The 17,671-nt window shown below is 36.4% G+C and overlaps 1 protein-coding gene across 6 annotated transcripts in view; it reads left to right on the forward strand.

Annotated features, from left to right (window-relative positions):
- Positions 1–17,671, forward strand: part of LOC131432714 (uncharacterized) — a 757,541-nt gene that overhangs the window by 25,662 nt on the left and 714,208 nt on the right. For 3 of the 6 annotated variants that reach the window (XM_058599174.1, XM_058599177.1, XM_058599178.1), the window contains exons 2-5: positions 14,706–14,809; positions 15,082–15,494; positions 15,548–15,697; positions 15,757–15,853. The exons of 1 other annotated variant lie outside the window; for it this stretch is intronic. In XM_058599174.1, the coding sequence (XP_058455157.1) occupies positions 14,706–14,809; positions 15,082–15,494; positions 15,548–15,697; positions 15,757–15,853 (764 nt within the window). Of the gene's footprint in view, positions 1–12,744; positions 12,771–14,705; positions 14,810–15,081; positions 15,495–15,547; positions 15,698–15,756; positions 15,854–17,671 lie in introns of those variants that run through there. 2 more of the 6 variants (XM_058599175.1, XM_058599176.1) reach the window with 2 other exon arrangements.

The following is a 17,671-nucleotide window of genomic DNA, read 5'->3' on the forward strand; positions in this document are numbered from 1 at the left end:
ATTTATTCCGCGTGCCACGAATGTGCAGCTAGAGTTGCGCCAGTTAATTCCTGACAATAAAAAAGTATGGATGTGTGATGTCAGAGACATAACTGGATGTCGTGAATACAAATAAAACTGACACTCTTTCTCTATACTTCAGAATATCAATTAGTTAATCGATTGGTGTGAATTTGGCAAGCTTTCCCATTTTTCACTACTAGAATTTGAAACGATACACCTAAATTAAAGTACAGATTAGTTACATCAAACATTCTGACACACAAATAAATATTACGAAATAACCCGTACAGTTCATTTTACTAAAATATTGTGGGTTCTGAAAAAAACTATTATGAAGGCGTTCGTGATACAGAGTGACGAGTTGAGTTTGAACTCTGATGGATTCCGTTGACTTCTGATGGATACCGCTGACTTCCGTCAGTTATTTCCAGGCTGGCCTGTTGTCCGTCGGTACAATACTGATATGTGTATTTCGCTTGGAGATGCCTCGATCGCGCCATAATAAACACGTTGACAACCATAGCCAAATTCAAAATGAATGGTTCCTGAGTCGGTGCTAAGCATTTTATATAGCAAATCAGCAGAAACTACAAACTACAACTTTTTGTAAAATGGGCCGTATACAGTGAAGTAAAGTAATTCGCATAATTCTTTGGGTATGCAATCATGGTTCTGAAAAGTAACTTACAGAATTTTGATGTCGATTATTTCATTTCGGATTTGAATATTTCAGTGAAAGAAACTATCAAAATTCTGTATGGGATTAATTTCTGACATTCAGAAGGGTCAAATTGTGTAACTCTCTAAGATTTTAAAGACTGTTGCGAATTTTTCACTATGAAAATTGCACAAAGCTAATCAAATTATCTTAGATTTGCACTGTTATGGTTTTAGTTTCCGATTTGCAAAGAAGCAACCTTTATAGTGCTTCAGATAACATTTGGAGTCATTAGAAGGACTGATTATGCATACTGTTCCCCATTGTTGTCCATTTTTCGTTCTATTTTGCTCCATGCAAACGATCAGCAGCAGGATGATGCAATCGATCTTCTTTGAAGGGAAACTTTCTCTGTGCGTTTGAGGCTTTTTACAACGCAAAAGGTCTGCTTTCATTGCCGACTGCTGTTTCTGACGACCGAAGTTCAAATTAGAGCTTGACCTGAGCGTTTCACGCTTTATACTTGGTTTGTTCTTACTGATGTTGGCGGGAGAACTTCACTTCGACATCCATTTCCGTCTGAAGCACTAGAAGAAATGAACGATTTTAATGTTTTTACATTAATTTTTTATTGTTTCTCTTTGGTTACATTTCTGTATGATGTTACATGTCAAGTGATGTAGTAATGTTACTTTTCATCTTTAATTTACGGTAATTTACTAGTTAATAATTATTGATAAAATTTCTTTTTAACAGTTTAACTGTCAGACAGTTTGGTTTATAAAATTAAACTACAACTAAAACTAAAATAGTAAACTAATTAGAGGATATTCAGAAATTGCACATTTTTCTTGAAATTTTCTATTGGCTGAAATAAGTTTCTCGTTGACGGTAGTGACGTCTGCTATTTGGTGAACTGTTGAAGTCCTGATGAACCACGGAAGATCCAGAATCATTTTCAAGGCTCTGTTCTGCAGCACTTGGATTTTGTTCCGATGTGTAACGGCACACCTCCCCCACACAGGCAACGCGTACTGAAACACTGGAGCGATGATCTGGGTGAAAACGGCTAACTTATTCTTGCGAATAAGAGATGACCTTCTCTTGATTAGCGGGTAGAGACATTTGATGAGCAAGGAGAATTTAGTTTTTATCTTATCGACATGTGAGCGGAAAAGTAGTTTACGATCAAAAGTGAGCCCCAGGTAGACCACCTCATTGGACCAGTCGATTGGAAGCCCATCAACCACGATCTTGCAGTCAGCTGGAGGAGTGAGTCGCTGAGATAGACTGTATGGAAACAGGATCGCCTGAGTTTTGGAAGCGTTAATTTTTATCTTCCAGGTGTTATGAACGATTTTCAATCAAAGTTTACCTTTTATACTCGTCCAGTAGACAATCAAAAATCATATGGTACTGATTACCTCAAAATCGTCATCCGGGTGCGAAAAAGGCAATCAAGCGTGATGGATTTTCCTCATTATTTCCAAAAGTTTTAGAAAACATTGTTTTTCAGTTATTTATGGTTATCTTACCATGTTGAAAATTTAAGCGCAAATTCCTGATCATATTACTGATAACTTGTAGTAAAATTATGCTGTAGGGTTAACCCTCAGGGTACGGACTGGGTTACCGTAACCCGAGCGAAATTTGAAAAAAGCGCCATACGAAGAGAAGTCGTTCACATTTTTCATTATAATTTTTTTTCAATCAGTTAAATGATTAATCTGACAACTCTATTATATTTTTGAGACAATTTTACACAAAATAAAAAAAATTATTCAAATTGACAAAGTACAGCCTGATATACACCCAATCAAAGTCGCCGGGTTAGGCTAACCCAGTCCGTACTGAACGTAACTTTTTTATAGTCCGTACCCTGAGGGTTAAGTACATCAAGAGATATTCGCAAAAAAGTTCTGCCCATTCTTGTACAGGGTAAATTTTGAAAAGGTGCCCCACAGTAAAGTAAGTCGTATTCACGACAAATTCGTCATCTATATCGACCACAAACCGGTAACCCACGCCCTGTCGTCCAGCCCGAACGGTCGGCTTCCTCACGAAGATCGATATTTGCGATTCATATCACATATATCATACGTAGCAATGGGATGTTCAAACGATTGTTTTCGTTGGTAATTCCAACATCTATCCAATGTTGCACATATTCTTCGTGTAACTAATTCGTTCACCCTTCCTCGTTGCGAATATACTGTCTGTATTCATGCTTGTTTCGAACAACGTTGAACTATTCACTGCACGAAAGAGAGAAGGGTGAAAATGAATAAGCTATATTCGTAGAGAACCCGAATCTACTAATGCATTTTTCGCTGCTGGTATACATCGTGCATGTTCGTTTTATACATTCGTTTGTCATTCGTGCATTTACTTTACTGCTCGAATTGGTTCAAATAGCGTCACTGCGATGATCGTTGGATTCCATTCTTCGCGAAGCATTCTTCGTCTAATAAATTCATCATATCTCGTGAGGTGACAGCAATAGGAGAGTGTTGGGATATGGTTCATCACACCCACATAAGACTGTGGTACTAATGCAGGGGGAAACGTCTTTTTTTTTAAATAACTATTTATTGGAATATGAGTTAAAATTAAATTATTAAGATTTAAATTGGGTGTTCAGCCACAAGTGGTGACTTTTCAGCCCTATTATATATATGATTTGGTTGTTACCATGAGGACATCATTTGCTTCCGCAATTCTGAGATTTTTGTGTAGGGAAAATTGTAAACCTACTTGTATTGTGTAATGGGGAAAAAGAACTGATATTTTAACTTACTAACTAATACAGAGAGCGAATCGATTCAATTGAAGATTACATCGATTTTTGTCGGAATTTGCTTATAATATTATGTGACATTACATCTAATGGTTCTATATTTGTGAGTCTGTGTAACTCATTTGTACTAAACCAGGGAGGACGCTTCAAAATCATTTTCAGAATTTTATTCTGAATCCTTTGAAGCGTTTTCTTCCTGGTGGAACAACAACTTGACCAAATTGGTACTGCATAAAGCATGGCTGGTCTGAAAATTTGTTTATAAATTAACAATTTGTTTTTTAGACAGAGCTTAGAATTTCTGTTTATAAGAGTATATAATCATTTAATATATTTATTACACTTTGCCTGGATTCCTTCAATGTGGTCCTTGAAAGTGAGTTTTTTTTGTCATAAGTTAAACCTAAGTATTTTGCTTCATCAGACCATGTCAATTTCAAGCCATTCAATTTGAGAATGTGATTATTGTTTGGTTTAAGAAAAGAAGCTCTTGGCTTATGAGGAAAGATAATTAATTGCGTTTTTGCTGCATTTGGTTTAATTTTCCATTTCGACAGATAATCTCTGAAAATATTTAAACTTCTTTGTAGGCGACTGCAGATCACTCTTAGTTTTAACAGACTTGTGTCGTCACAGAATAGCGATTTCTGACAACCAACGGATAGATTTGGAATATCAGAAGTGAAAATATTATACAAGATTGAAGCTACGCTCGAACCTTGCGGAACACCGGCTCGTACGGGTAGCAATTCAGATTTACAATTCTGATAGCTGACCTGAAGAGTACGATCAATTAAATAATTTTGAATCAATTTGATCAAATAAATAGGAAACTGAAAATATGACATTTTTGCTATTAAACCTTTGTGCCAAACCCTGTCCAATACTTTTTCTATGTCTAGAAGAGCAACTCCAGTGGATATCCCAGAAGATTTATTTGCTTTTATCATGTTCGTAACTCTTACAAGTTGATGAGTAGTTGAATGTTCATGACGAAATCCAAACTGCTCTGGTAAAAAAAAAATGAAATCTCATTTATATGAGACATCATTCTCAACAAGATATTTTTTTCGAAAAGTTTACTGATAGAAGAAAGTAAGCTAATTGGTCGATAACTTGATGTTTCTGCTGGGTTTTTATCAGGTTCGAGGATAGGAATTACTTTAGCGTTTTTCCATCTTTTTGGGAAGTAAGCTAATGAAACACACTTGTTGAAATTTTAACCAGGAGTCTCAAGGCAACATCGGGAAGATTTTTAATAAGAATATTAAAAATTCCATCATTACCTTGTTTTTCCTAATAATTGAATTAATTTCATCAAAATTCGTCTCAATAATGTCATCTTGTGATAACACTTGGGTTGAAATATGCTCATATTTCAGTGAGACTTCATTTTCAATAGGACTCACAACGTTCAAATTAAAATTGTGTACACTCTCGAACTGCTGAGCAAGTTTTTGAGCTTTTTCGCCATTTGTAAGAAGTATTTGATTTCCTTCCTTAAGAGCAGGAATTGGTTTCTGAGGTTTCTTAAGAACCTTAGAAAGTTTCTAGAAGGGTTTAGAATATGGTTTAATTTGTTCAACTTCTTTAGCGAAACTTTCATTTCGCAAAAGAGTAAATCTATGTTTAATTTCTTTTTGTAAATCCTTAACTATGTTTTTCATAGCAGGATCACGAGAACGTTGATATTGTCGTCGACGAACATTCTACAACCGAATGAGCAGTTGAAGATTGTCATCGATGATAGGAGAATTTAATTTTGTTTGAGCTTTGGGAACTGAAAGATTTCTAGCATCGATAATATAATAATTCAAATTATCAATTGCTGTGTCGATGTCCGCAGAATTTTCTAAAATAGTTTCATGATCCACATGATTTTCAATGTGAGATCTGTAATCCAACCAATTAGCTCTATGATAGTTGAATATAGAACTAATTGAATTAATTATAGCTTCGTTGGAAAGTCTGAATGTTACTGGAAGATGATCTGAGTCAAAGTCAGCATGTGTAATCGGTTCACTACAAATGTGACTTTGATCTGTTAGAACCAGATCAATTGTAGACGGGTTTTTCACGGAAGAGAAACTAGTCGGATTACTGGGATGAAGAACTGGGAAGTAATTAGCTGAGAGTTGATTATGAAGTATTTTACCATTACTGTTATTTTGCCTACAATTCCACTGGACATGCTTAGCATTCAAGTCCCTTATTACGAAAAATTTCGATCGATATCTTGTGAGTTTTTGCAAATCGCCTTTAAAGAAATTTAATTGTTCGCCGGTGCATTGGAATGGCAAATATGCTCCAGCGATGAAATAAATTCCATGAATGATTTCAACTTCGATTCCCAAGCTTTCAATAACTTTAGTATTGAAAGAAGGTAAAATTCGATGTTTAATTTGCCGTTGGACACAAATGGCAACTCCACCACCCATTCCAGTAAACCTGTCAAATCGATGAACCACATAATGTGGATTACTTTTCAATTTGACATTTGGTTTAAGAAAAGTTTCTGTCACAATGGCAATATGAATTTTGTGAACTTTGAGAAAATTATAAAATTCATCTTCACTCGATTTCAAAGATCGAGCATTCCAATTTAAAATATTCAAATAGTTATTTAACATCACTGTTAAATTTTAAATTCATTATAATATTATTTGCGAATTGCCATCCGATTTGAAATGCTTCAAAAAGTGATGAAGTCGAATTCATTCGGATGATCATTTGAAAAAGTTGATCTTGTAGGTAGATCATTTTATTTTCAGTTATATCGCCTAAATCAACTTAATTCAAAGAAGCGAATGGCATTGAAGGAATATTTGTAGGTAGACTGCCATTAGAAGAAGATGATATGGCCGATCTACATATTAATAAATTGTTTTCGTTAGAAGATGAACTGCAAGGCGGTCCTGTGTTTTGATTATTTACATTGGAAGAATTAAGTGGTAGATTTCTACCTGTTATACTAGCATAAGTGACATTAGAAGAAGATGATGACGAGTTCGATCTACCTGTCAATAAATTGTTTTCGTTAGAAGACGAATTGGAAGGCGTACCTGCTTTTTGTTTTTAATTCGAAGAAATAAGTGCCTTAGAAGAATTAGGCGTGGCATTTGTAACGGTTTTTTGATTTTCAGGTATGTTCTGTAAATTTAAGGTCGTTGATTTGATTTGTTGTCTAAGCGAACGAGCGTTTAAATTTTTTCCCTGACAGGACATTTCAAATAATTATATTTATGATTTCCATTGCAATTTGAACATGAAAATTTATCAGTGGTTTCATTCAATGGACAAACGTCTTTCGAATGCGATTTACCACAATTCAAACACCGTATATCCATATGACAATTTTTGGTTCCATGGCCGAAGCCTTGGCAACGACGACATTGCGTTAAGTTTGCAATACGATTATGCCGTTTATAATGTTACCAATGAATTTTAATGTGGAAAATGAAACGTACTTTTTCTAAAGTTTTCAAATTGTTGACATCACTTCGATTGAAGTATATTAGGTAAAGTTCATGGGAAATTCCAGAGCGTGGTTTGGTTTGGTTCAGATTCTATAAGATCGTGAATGTTATTAGAAAAATGTTGAATAACGGATTGTGATTTATTCCGTATTGAATTAACGATGATCTTTGTCGTTCGTTGCATTTTTGATATTCGAGCAACATTGCATCTATCGACGTTGTTTTTTGCATGTTAAGTACAGCGCCTGATGCTAGCTGGAAGTGTTGAAACGTATCGTGTACTCTTTGGATCCTTCCGTAGCTTGTTAAGATGAGTGTTATATCATCAGCGTATGCTATCAGAAGATCATCTGTTCCACAAACACGTTCAATTTGTGTTATTAGAGGATGTAAATATATCACGAATAGCCACATTGATAAGGAATCTCCTTGTCTTACTGATTTCTAAATTGGAAATGGTGGTGACAGTTGACAGGTGACAGTTGATTAGAAACCGAAAAGTAGATTGGGTTCCAATTTGTGAGAGAAGTTTAATTAGTTCCTCATTTAGTCCGAGGCGTGATCAAGCTTATCATCTTCCCTGTTCTTCTTTCCGCATGAAGTTCTGCTATCTCGCTTTTAAGGGCAAGAGTAGCTTGGTATATGTTCCTCTCACCGTTAAAGCATTTTTGTGAAGAACTGAGTATATTGTGTGTATAAGAAGAATTCGATCGAGCCGTGCAGTGAGAATTCGTGAGAATAATTTATAATCGTAGTTTAGCAACCATATAGGCCAGTATCCCTTGATAATGTTATCAGTGTTCTTTTTTTAGTCAGATCAATTATGCCATCAACGAAATTACTTGGAATTTCACCTGATAGAATTTCGTTGAGAAGCAAGTTTAGTTCCCTATGGATAATATCAAAAGCACTGGTATACAATTCTTGAAATAGTCCGTCTGGTCCAAGAGACTTTTTGGATGCGCCCAATTATTTGTGCTGTGTATTTATCGACAGTGGTAATATGTTCCATAATTCGATTGTTTATTTCACAATCCAGGGGCACAACTCTCTCACAACGAAACCTAGGTATCTCTCGGGTCTGCTCTTCAGCGTAGAGGTTTCGATAGTAACTGGTCACATGATCGTTGATATCGTTCGTGTCTTCGATTGTGTGATTTGGTCCCGAATCCAAATTTTCGATTATAGTTATTCTCTTTAGACTCTCGCCGCTCTGAAATGTTGAAAGTGGTTCTCCTTCGATACGAGCCTCGTTAATCCGAACAAACATATATTTGTGTGTTTTTTTTGTAGTAGAATCATTTTAGCTTTAAGTTTGTTTATGGTAGTTAGCATGGATGCGTTTTGATAGTACTCATCATACGCTCATCATGAAAGCTGAGAGTATAGCTCCTGATGAGCTTGATGAAATTCGTCATATGCTTCTTTAGTCTTCCAACGGAAAAATTCTTTGATGGTTTGGCTAATTCGACCCACCATAGAGTTCAAGGTGGGTAGTGCCTTTTTTACGGATCCAGTAATTCCCTTTGGTTTGAAATTGCATCATGTTCTCCTGTATTAGAACGTGTGGTCTGAGGGACCAGAAACCTCGTCCGTGTTCCTTTCCCAAAGTCGGTAGGCACATACGAACGAACGGTGAGTGCTTTGTGGATAGTAAACGAGCATGCATGTGTATGTGATGTTCTTAGTTGAGTAGTGCGGTTTGCCCTTACGTATAGACGATCGATCCGGGAGATAGAATTATGCACTATATACGTATGCCCGGTCTACTACCGTTCGTTTTTTCCCATGCATCGCGAAGCTGCCGTTGCTGTACCGTATTTTTCGAAGCGTTACTGTAGTTGTTTCTCCAGAAGAGTCTTGGGCATGGATTACTGAGTTGAAATCTCCAGCCAGTATGATCTGTGAGGTTGATTGTCGAAAGTAGTATGCAATGGTCACGTTAAAAAAAACGTACACGCTGCATACGCATTAGACTTCCAGAAGGAGCATAGACGTTGCAAAGGTTGATGCATCCGTTGATTCTTAAAGCGATTAGTCCTGAGTTAATACTCTTCTCAATGTGAGAAAAACGAATATGATACTTCATTTCAATCGCAGTACTCCTCTTAGTGTGATCCACATTAGTTATAACATTAAAACCGGGAATTTGAAGATCGGACACTGCTACTTCTTGAAGAAATACAATATCGAGCTCTAGTATTTGGATGTTAGCGATTGATTAGATATGGCACATATGTTAATTGTGGCAAGGTTGTAAGTGTTGTAGTTCATTGCGAGTTTATTGCTTCCATCTCCGAATCTGATCCTTTGGGTCTTTAGTCCGTTTTGGACGGTTTCGTAGCCGTGTGTCAGATCATGAATTTTCACTTCTCCGGTACCATCTTCCAACCTTAATCGAAGTTTGGTTTTGGTCTTGTCATATATTATTTCGTTTTTGTTGTCATGTTGTTCTACCACTTTCTTGGCAGTTTCGAGATCAATGCATTGGTTTACTTTTTCATCAACATATTTTATTGATTTCTTCCCTCCCGTGGTTGATGGGCTTGACGGTATTGCAAACATCATCAGATACGATTAATTATTGTTACAATTTAATATAAATATGTTATAATTTTTAGTTTAATTATTGAGTTTATTGAGTGAGGCATGAAACGATTTGAATAAGATGTTGATTGCAATACGCTCCAACATCCGGGGTTGGAGAGGCCGGTAGGGCTTAACTGAGCTCTTTTTGCCTTTCTCATATAGAAAGGTTATGCAATCACTGTGAAAACAGACTTTTGAACCGAGGCCCGGAGGGCCGAGTGTCATATACCATTCGACTCAGTTCGTCGAGTACGCAAAATGTCTGTGTGTGTATGTGTGTGTGTATGTGCGTATGTGTGTATGTAACGTTTTTTTGCACTAACTTTTCTCGGAGATGGCTGAACCGATTTTCACAAACTTAGATTCAAATGAAAGGTCTTGTGGTCCCATACAAAATTCCTGAATATTATTTGGATCCGACTTCCGGTTCCGGAATTATGGGGTAAAATGTGCAAAAAATTGTGAAAATAAATGCACTAACTTTTCTCAGAGATGGCTGAACCGATTTTCACAAACTTAGGTTCAAATGAAATGTCTTGAGGTCCCATACAAAATTCCTGAATATTATTTGTATCCGACATCCGGTTCCGGAATTATGGGGTAAAATGTGCAAAAAATTGTTAAAATAAGTGCAATAACTTTTTTCTCAGAGATGGCTGAACCGATTTTCACAAACTTAGGTTCAAATGAAATGTCTTGAGGTCCCATACAAAATTCCTGAATATTGTTTGTATCCGACATCCGGTTCCGGAATTATGGGGTAAAATGTGCAAAAAATTGTAAAAATTAGTGCACTAACTTTTTTCTCAGAGATGGCTGAACCGATTTTTACAAACTTAGGTTCAAATGAAAGGTCTTGTGGCCCCATATAAAATTCCTGAATATTATTTGGATCCGATTTCCGGTTCGGGAGTTATGGGGTAAAATGTGCAAAAAAATGAAAATATGTGTTCTAATTTTTCTCATAGATGGCGCGACCGATTTTCATAAACTTAGATTCAAATGAAAGGTCCTGTGGTCCCATGCGTAATTCCTAAATTTCATGCGGATCCGGAAATATAGGGTAAAGTGTGTTAAAAATTGTATACCATCACTGAAAATGGGGAAAAACCTTCAAAAAAATTCTAAATCGACCTCAAATCTTTACCGATTGATAGTTTTTATCAGTAGACGGTCAAACAAACCGATTTCGGTTATTCTTTCAAGAATCGCAGAGAATTATTTTGAAGAATACCACAGTATTATATATGATAGTATGATTGATATGAGAAAGGCATCATTACACCACTAGGTGGATTAAAACAGGTTTTTATGTTTCATTTTCATACTACCGGCCCTTATCGACCAATAAAAGAGATAGAAAATGGGTGACGGCACCCCCATAGTCATTTCATATATGAAACCCATTGGTTAGAGCGAGATCTGTTGTGTCTGTTCGATAGATTGACTTCGAGAATGAGATGAGGTTAGGAGTATTTCGCGTCGCTATAACAGCGATATCGTATATTTTCTGTACTACTTTTATGCGGTATTGCTTATCAGAGATGAAGCAAAGATTTTGTATTTGATTTCATCACAATTCATATATTGAAAGTCGAGTAATCGGTAGAATAATATGGTGACTATTAATGAAATAACTATTGGCACAATGAATTTAGTTAAAATCTATTAGAATTTACCTATTAGAATTATTATCTATTAGAATTTACTATTTTATCAATGTTACAATATTTGCGTGTGAAATACATATTTGTATATATGTATATGTATGTACACATGTGTGTGTATGTATGTATATATGTGTGTACGTCAGTATGCCTTGGTGCCTGTATATATTTATACATGTATGTATGTATGCGTTGTATCAAACCGTATATGGTGATACCTTTCGATTGTGAGTGAATAAGATGTTGATTGCATTACGCTCCAACATCCGGGGTTGGAGAGGCCGGTAGGGCTTAACTGAGCTCTTTTTATGTTTTATTTTCATACTACCGGTCCCTATTACCAGTGTGAAGTGAAAGTTAAGTGGAGTGAACGTATCCCAATTGGGTTTCACACGATGACAACAGGTGAACGGTGAATCGAGTCCATATTTGACGTTTATTGGTGGTTTGTGTACAATGGATTACTGTGGAATGAGATAGAATATTGTAAAATAGAACGGAATAATAATGACTTAACCAATGGACAAACCACTGATAGCTGTCAAACGATGTTCATCCAGTTTGTATTGTGAGGTTGTATCGTTTGGGACCTGATGGGTGAGATGATGTGTAAGTGAAATGTAAGAGTAAGTGCATGCAAGAATGGTAATAAAGGCCACCGTTTCAGCTCAGGACTAACGATCGATTATTAGAAGAGATAGAAATTGGGTAACGGTACCTCCATTCATCTCAAATCCATTAGTCATTTCATATACGAGAACCGTTAGTTATAGTGAACTCTGTTATCTCTGTTTGATAGATTAATTTCAGAAGTAACATGAAATTTGGAGCATTTTGCTTCGCTAAAACAGCAGCATTGAACCACTTCCGAACTACTGCTATGCGTTATTGCTTCTTAGAGACGAGGTAAAGACTTTGTATTTATCACAATTCATTTATTAAAAGTCGAGTGATCGCTAAAATAACATGGTGACTCTACTAATGAGATGACTATTAGCACACTAGTTTTAGTTAGGTTCTATCAGAGTAGAAATAGTAACTCAATGTTGTAATGCTTGCGTGTGGAATACATGTGGGTATGTGTATGTGTGTGACTGTGTGTGTATGTATGTGTTTTTGTGTGTATATACAGTATACATTTTACCGTGCCTTTGAGTGCGTTGTACCAAATTGGTAGTGATGCATTTCAATTGTGGGTCAGTGTACACCAGATGCTCAAAAGTGCCTGAGCGGATGGTAACACTGTCAAGGATCAACCGAAGACAACTAAAAGTGAACATGCTGTAGCAATACTTATGGGACCCAAGTGTCAATATAATTTAAACAAAAATGCATGTTCTCAGTTTTTTTCCGTCAAACCATCATGACCGGCCGTACAAAGATGTCATTAAAAAAACACTAATCCTTTTTTGTCTCTCTTTTTTTTCGGAAATGGATGACTGAGCATGAACAAGAAATCCGGAATAAAGTATAAGATAATCAAGAAAAGCAGGAACAAATATGATAGATGTGGAGCTGAAAAATTGGAAAATAATTTAATTAACACTCTTAGGAAATCTTAGATACAAAATGGAACATCGGTAAGAATAAAAACACCACTGCATACAACTAACTATTACATTTCAGGGAATAAAATAACATCAGCAAAAGTACGGAATGGAAATAAAATAGAAGGACAACAAAAGACACTTACGAAACACAATTGAATAGAACACTGGAATTAAGGTAAAACAGAATATAAACTATGACCAAAGGTAAGAAAACCAACATGAATAAATAATTGAAACTGTTGGGTAATAATATAATTTCCTCATATTGAAAGAGGCGTTCATATGGCGCGCATGCGCTAATTCGGCCTGATAAAAATTAACGGGGAGGGCAATACGTTTTGGACAGGGCTGTAAAAAGCTGATTGAAACCCTTTCCCCACCAAAATGTAATGTAAGGAAACTATAAGGAAACAAATTTTATTGATTTCTTCGAGATTTTGTCTACGTGGCATACCAATATACTCGATGCGGAAAGTGTTTTCACGGCGTTCTGGCGGATTCATCTCGGATAGTCTAAACCAGATGAGAACACGACGGACCCGAAACCCGATAGACCGGGGTAATTGCACTTGGCTATTAAATACTACTTTGCTATCGATATCCGATCCAATTTGTGACTTCTCTCTTCAGTAGTTGAGAGCTAACTAACGTTCTTAAGTTCAACGTTACACTAAAACTCCTTTGGCAAATTTCCCCTTACCAGATAGTCGCTTTCGTCATGTTCATGTTGACATCGTCAACATCGATTCCACCATCAAATGGTTATCGTTATTTGCTGATGATGGTTGACCGTTCCTCTCGCTGGCCTGATGTGGCTCCTATGCACGACATGTTGGCCGAAACCGTTGCACACACCTTGTGTTCGATGTGGATATCACGATTTTGCGTACCCGAGACCGTCATTATCGACCAAGGTAAGCAATTCGAGTCCGAACTCTTCAGAGAAACAATGGGCGCACAGCATATTCGCACAACAACGTATCACCCACAAGCGAATGGTTTAGTTGAACGATTTCACCATATCCTTGAAGCTGCAATTATGGTCGTCTATGCAAAGCATTGGAACGACCAACTTCCTATGATAATGCTAGGATTGCTTGCAGCCTTTCGAACGGATTTCGGTTGCTCAGTATCAGAACTCGTTTATGAACAGGCATTGCGACTACCCGGCGATTACTTCGAAGCGACAAGCCAACAGACTAGCAGGAGTGAGTTTGCAGAAAAATTGCGCAATAAAATGGGTAAGCTAAAACACCTCCAAACCACCACGCTGAACCAACCATCTTTTTGAGCCATAAACTTCCAACGTGTACCCACGTCTTCTTCAGGATCGATGCAGTTAAGAAACCCTTGGTTCAATCGTATGAGGGACCCTTCAACGGCATGCAAAGTACCTGGGTGTTTTCATCAACTCCAAAGTTCAGCGAATCTCAATCGACCGAATCAAACCAGCGTTCATTTGCTATGAAGAAATTTCAAAACCAGCTCTGAATACCAAAGTTACACCATCAGGACACAAGGTCAGGTTTCTGGTGTAACTGGGAGGGATTATGTGGTGACGCTCTTAATGATTACACAGTAAAACGCATTCGAGCACCCCTTGACGTTTAGCAATGAATAAGAAGAAAACTGGAATTGCCCACTTACAAATGAGAACTCGAATAAACAAGTTAGATAGTATGCCGCACTCGTCTTTTATTTTTTGTCTCGTGGAACTTTCCCACAAACTCATCTCAATTCGTACAAATCATTTTTTTGTCATAATGAAAAGTTTCATCAAAATCGGAGTGCTTAACATTTCTCGTTTTGGGCATACTCATATCAGCTACCAACTTATGTCAGCTTCTCGCACTCTCTCTGAGAACTCTGAGAACTGAACAACTCAGACAGACTATTAAATTGATAATAACATGGCAAACCTTTTATTTACTACGACGAATGTACATTAAAACTTTATTTTTTTAGGAAATGTCCACAAATTTTACTCGTGCCCATTGCCAATGCAGTTCTCATAGAAACAAGAAAATCCTGTGGAAGAAATTCAAAGCAATGTGGTTTCGATGGACAAGGTAAATTCTGTAATTTTTGTCGAATTTATGCAGGTGGAGTGTTATCCGAGTTTTTAGGAAGCCTCAACAATAATTTCTGTTTACGTCCTAAAATTTGTTCTTTCTTCTGTCATTATTGTACACTACCAACACGACGTGGCAGAATGTTTGCATATTTTGTCGACATTAAATCATCCGAAATGCAAGACTTCCTCAAATATACAAACTGTTGTCCACTTTTGTAAATTCGGCACAAATTGTGGTTAATTATCTTAATGTTATTTATATTTTAGTGTTCAATCCACTGAAACTAAGTACAGTTGTAGTAAGTCATGCAAACACTGTGTGCGAAGGTCTACTGGATAACGTGAAATTGAACGAGATCGTATCAAAAAGTTCTTCATCGACTCTAAATCACACTCCACCGTTCTATGTCAAGGCAATTAAAAACAGTCGTCGTAGAATGGAAGATAGGCATACGTGCATTAGCGACTTCAATGGAATGTTTGGATTGAGTGATACACAACCAACTAGTTTTTATGGGGTGTTCGATGGTCATGGAGGGCAAGATGCCGCTATATATGCAGCTGCTCATATTGCTTACAACATTGCGAACAGTTCAAATTACCCCAGCAATATTCAAGCAGCAATAAGGGAAGCATTTCTAAAAACTGATGAAGATTTCATAGTTAAATCCGACAAACACGTAAGTTTTTATTATAAATAAATAATAAGTTATAATTTTCGTTATATTTGCAGTCTATATACAGTGGGACAACCGCTTTGGTCTGCATTAATCGCACTAAGGAAAAAAAAATTTTCTTCGGATGGGTTGGTGACTCACAAGCTTTGTTGGTTTCCGAGGGTAAATTATGCCAAATAGTTTCACCACATGTTCCGTCGGTTGAGGTTTGTCCCATAATATCTTAATGTAGATCAAAAGAGTAACATTTTTTCAATGTTTTTAGAACGAAAAAATCAGAATCGAAAAATTAGGTGGTGTTGTAGTCAATTGGAAGGGATTGTGTCGTGTAAACGGATTGCTTGCAATATCCAGAGCTATAGGTTAGGTATACATACATATATATATATATATATATATATATATATATATATATATATATATATATATATATATATATATATATATATATATATATATATATATATATATATATATATATATATATATATATATATATACATATATATATATATATATATATATATATATATATATATATATATATATATATATATATATATATATATATATATATATATATATATATATATATATATATATATATATATATATATATATATATATATATATATAAATATATATATATATATATATATATATATATAATATATATATATATATATATATATATATATATATATATATATATATATATATATATATATATATATATATATATATATATATATATATTCTATATTCTATGAAATTTTTAAGCCTTTTCGAACCAAACTCTGGAAGTTATGGACCTTTATCTATGGATATCTCATTCTTAGAAGAAACAAGAGCTCGGCGCACAGGCCCAAGATTTCTACTTCGATTGACTTCAAAACTTGACAAAACATTCTTGAAATGTTTTATTATCATTAACTAGCTCAGATCTGACATTTGTCTGGAACGTTTTTACTGTGACCAATCCGAATTTACTTAAACCCAATCCTGGAATTCCAGTGTCTGGTGGAAGTGTTAGTACCGAATCGTTTGTATCAACACCGGGCAAACCTACAGCAAATCCGCATTCGATTCGAGTAGTTTCTAGTTTAGTGATCCCTGCTGGTAGCAGTTCGATCACGACCGCTGCTGTAATGTCGACGAGCGCTTCGTTAATACCCGTATCTGTACTAGAGATGGGCAAAACAGTTCATTTTAAAGAACCGTCCAGTGATGCAGAGTTCTGTTGAAAGAACTAGTTCTCCAGAGCCGTTCGTTCGTTCTTTTCATAGTTGGTTTGTTTGTTCAAAGACTGAACGAGAACTCACTTTTGTAAGCTTAAGCGAGGAAAAAAAGGTCCCTCGAAATAGAACTGAGGTTTCGTGACGAAACTTTCTTATTAGTACTAGTTCTTTTGAACCGTTCGCGAACGAATTGCCCATCTCTAATCTGTACCAATAATTTCAAAATCGATTCCGCCCAGCATTACGGATACTCTTCTTCGTGCAATCTGTTCGTGTTCACGAATAAATGCCGGAGAAGTAATCCGAACGATTCCGCCAATGCTTTCATTGCATTTGTATAAAAGAAACGTAAATAACTCAGGAGTAGTCTCTTCTGGAAATACAGTAATCACTTCTACTGTGCAGCATCCTTCGATTTCTGGTTTGGCAGATTCCGGAGTTCCATGGTTACCCGAATTTCCCGTTTTGAATCCAGTGTCTTCATCGCAGCTGCCCGATTCCTGGTTTGTCCACAATCACTTCTACTGTGCAGCATCCTTCGATTCCCGGTTTGGCAGTTTCCGGAGTTCCATGGCTACCCGAATATCCTGTTTTGAATTATTATCCACCAACAAGTGTGTCCGTTTCTGCAGTAAGACCGGCCTCAGTACCGTCTGTTGTTGTCATCGTTGAGAGTCTATGGAAATAGACACGATGTTCCAGTTAGCGTAGGGTCGAACAGTGCTCAGTTGGAAGCTAGGCAGGTTATGCCGCGTGAATTACCGAAGTTCAACGGGGATCCTCGCGAGTAGTCTATCTTTTACAGTTCTTTTAAGAATACAACGGATGTTTGTGGATACACCGACGCCGAGAATATAGCCAGATTACAGAGTTGTTTAGGAGGTGCCGCACTGGAAGCAGTAAGGAGTCGCCTACTTTTACTAGCGTACGTGCCGTACATGA

Source organism: Malaya genurostris, chromosome 2 (genome assembly GCF_030247185.1).
Source record: "Malaya genurostris strain Urasoe2022 chromosome 2, Malgen_1.1, whole genome shotgun sequence".
NCBI classification, from domain to species: Eukaryota; Metazoa; Arthropoda; class Insecta; order Diptera; family Culicidae; genus Malaya; species Malaya genurostris.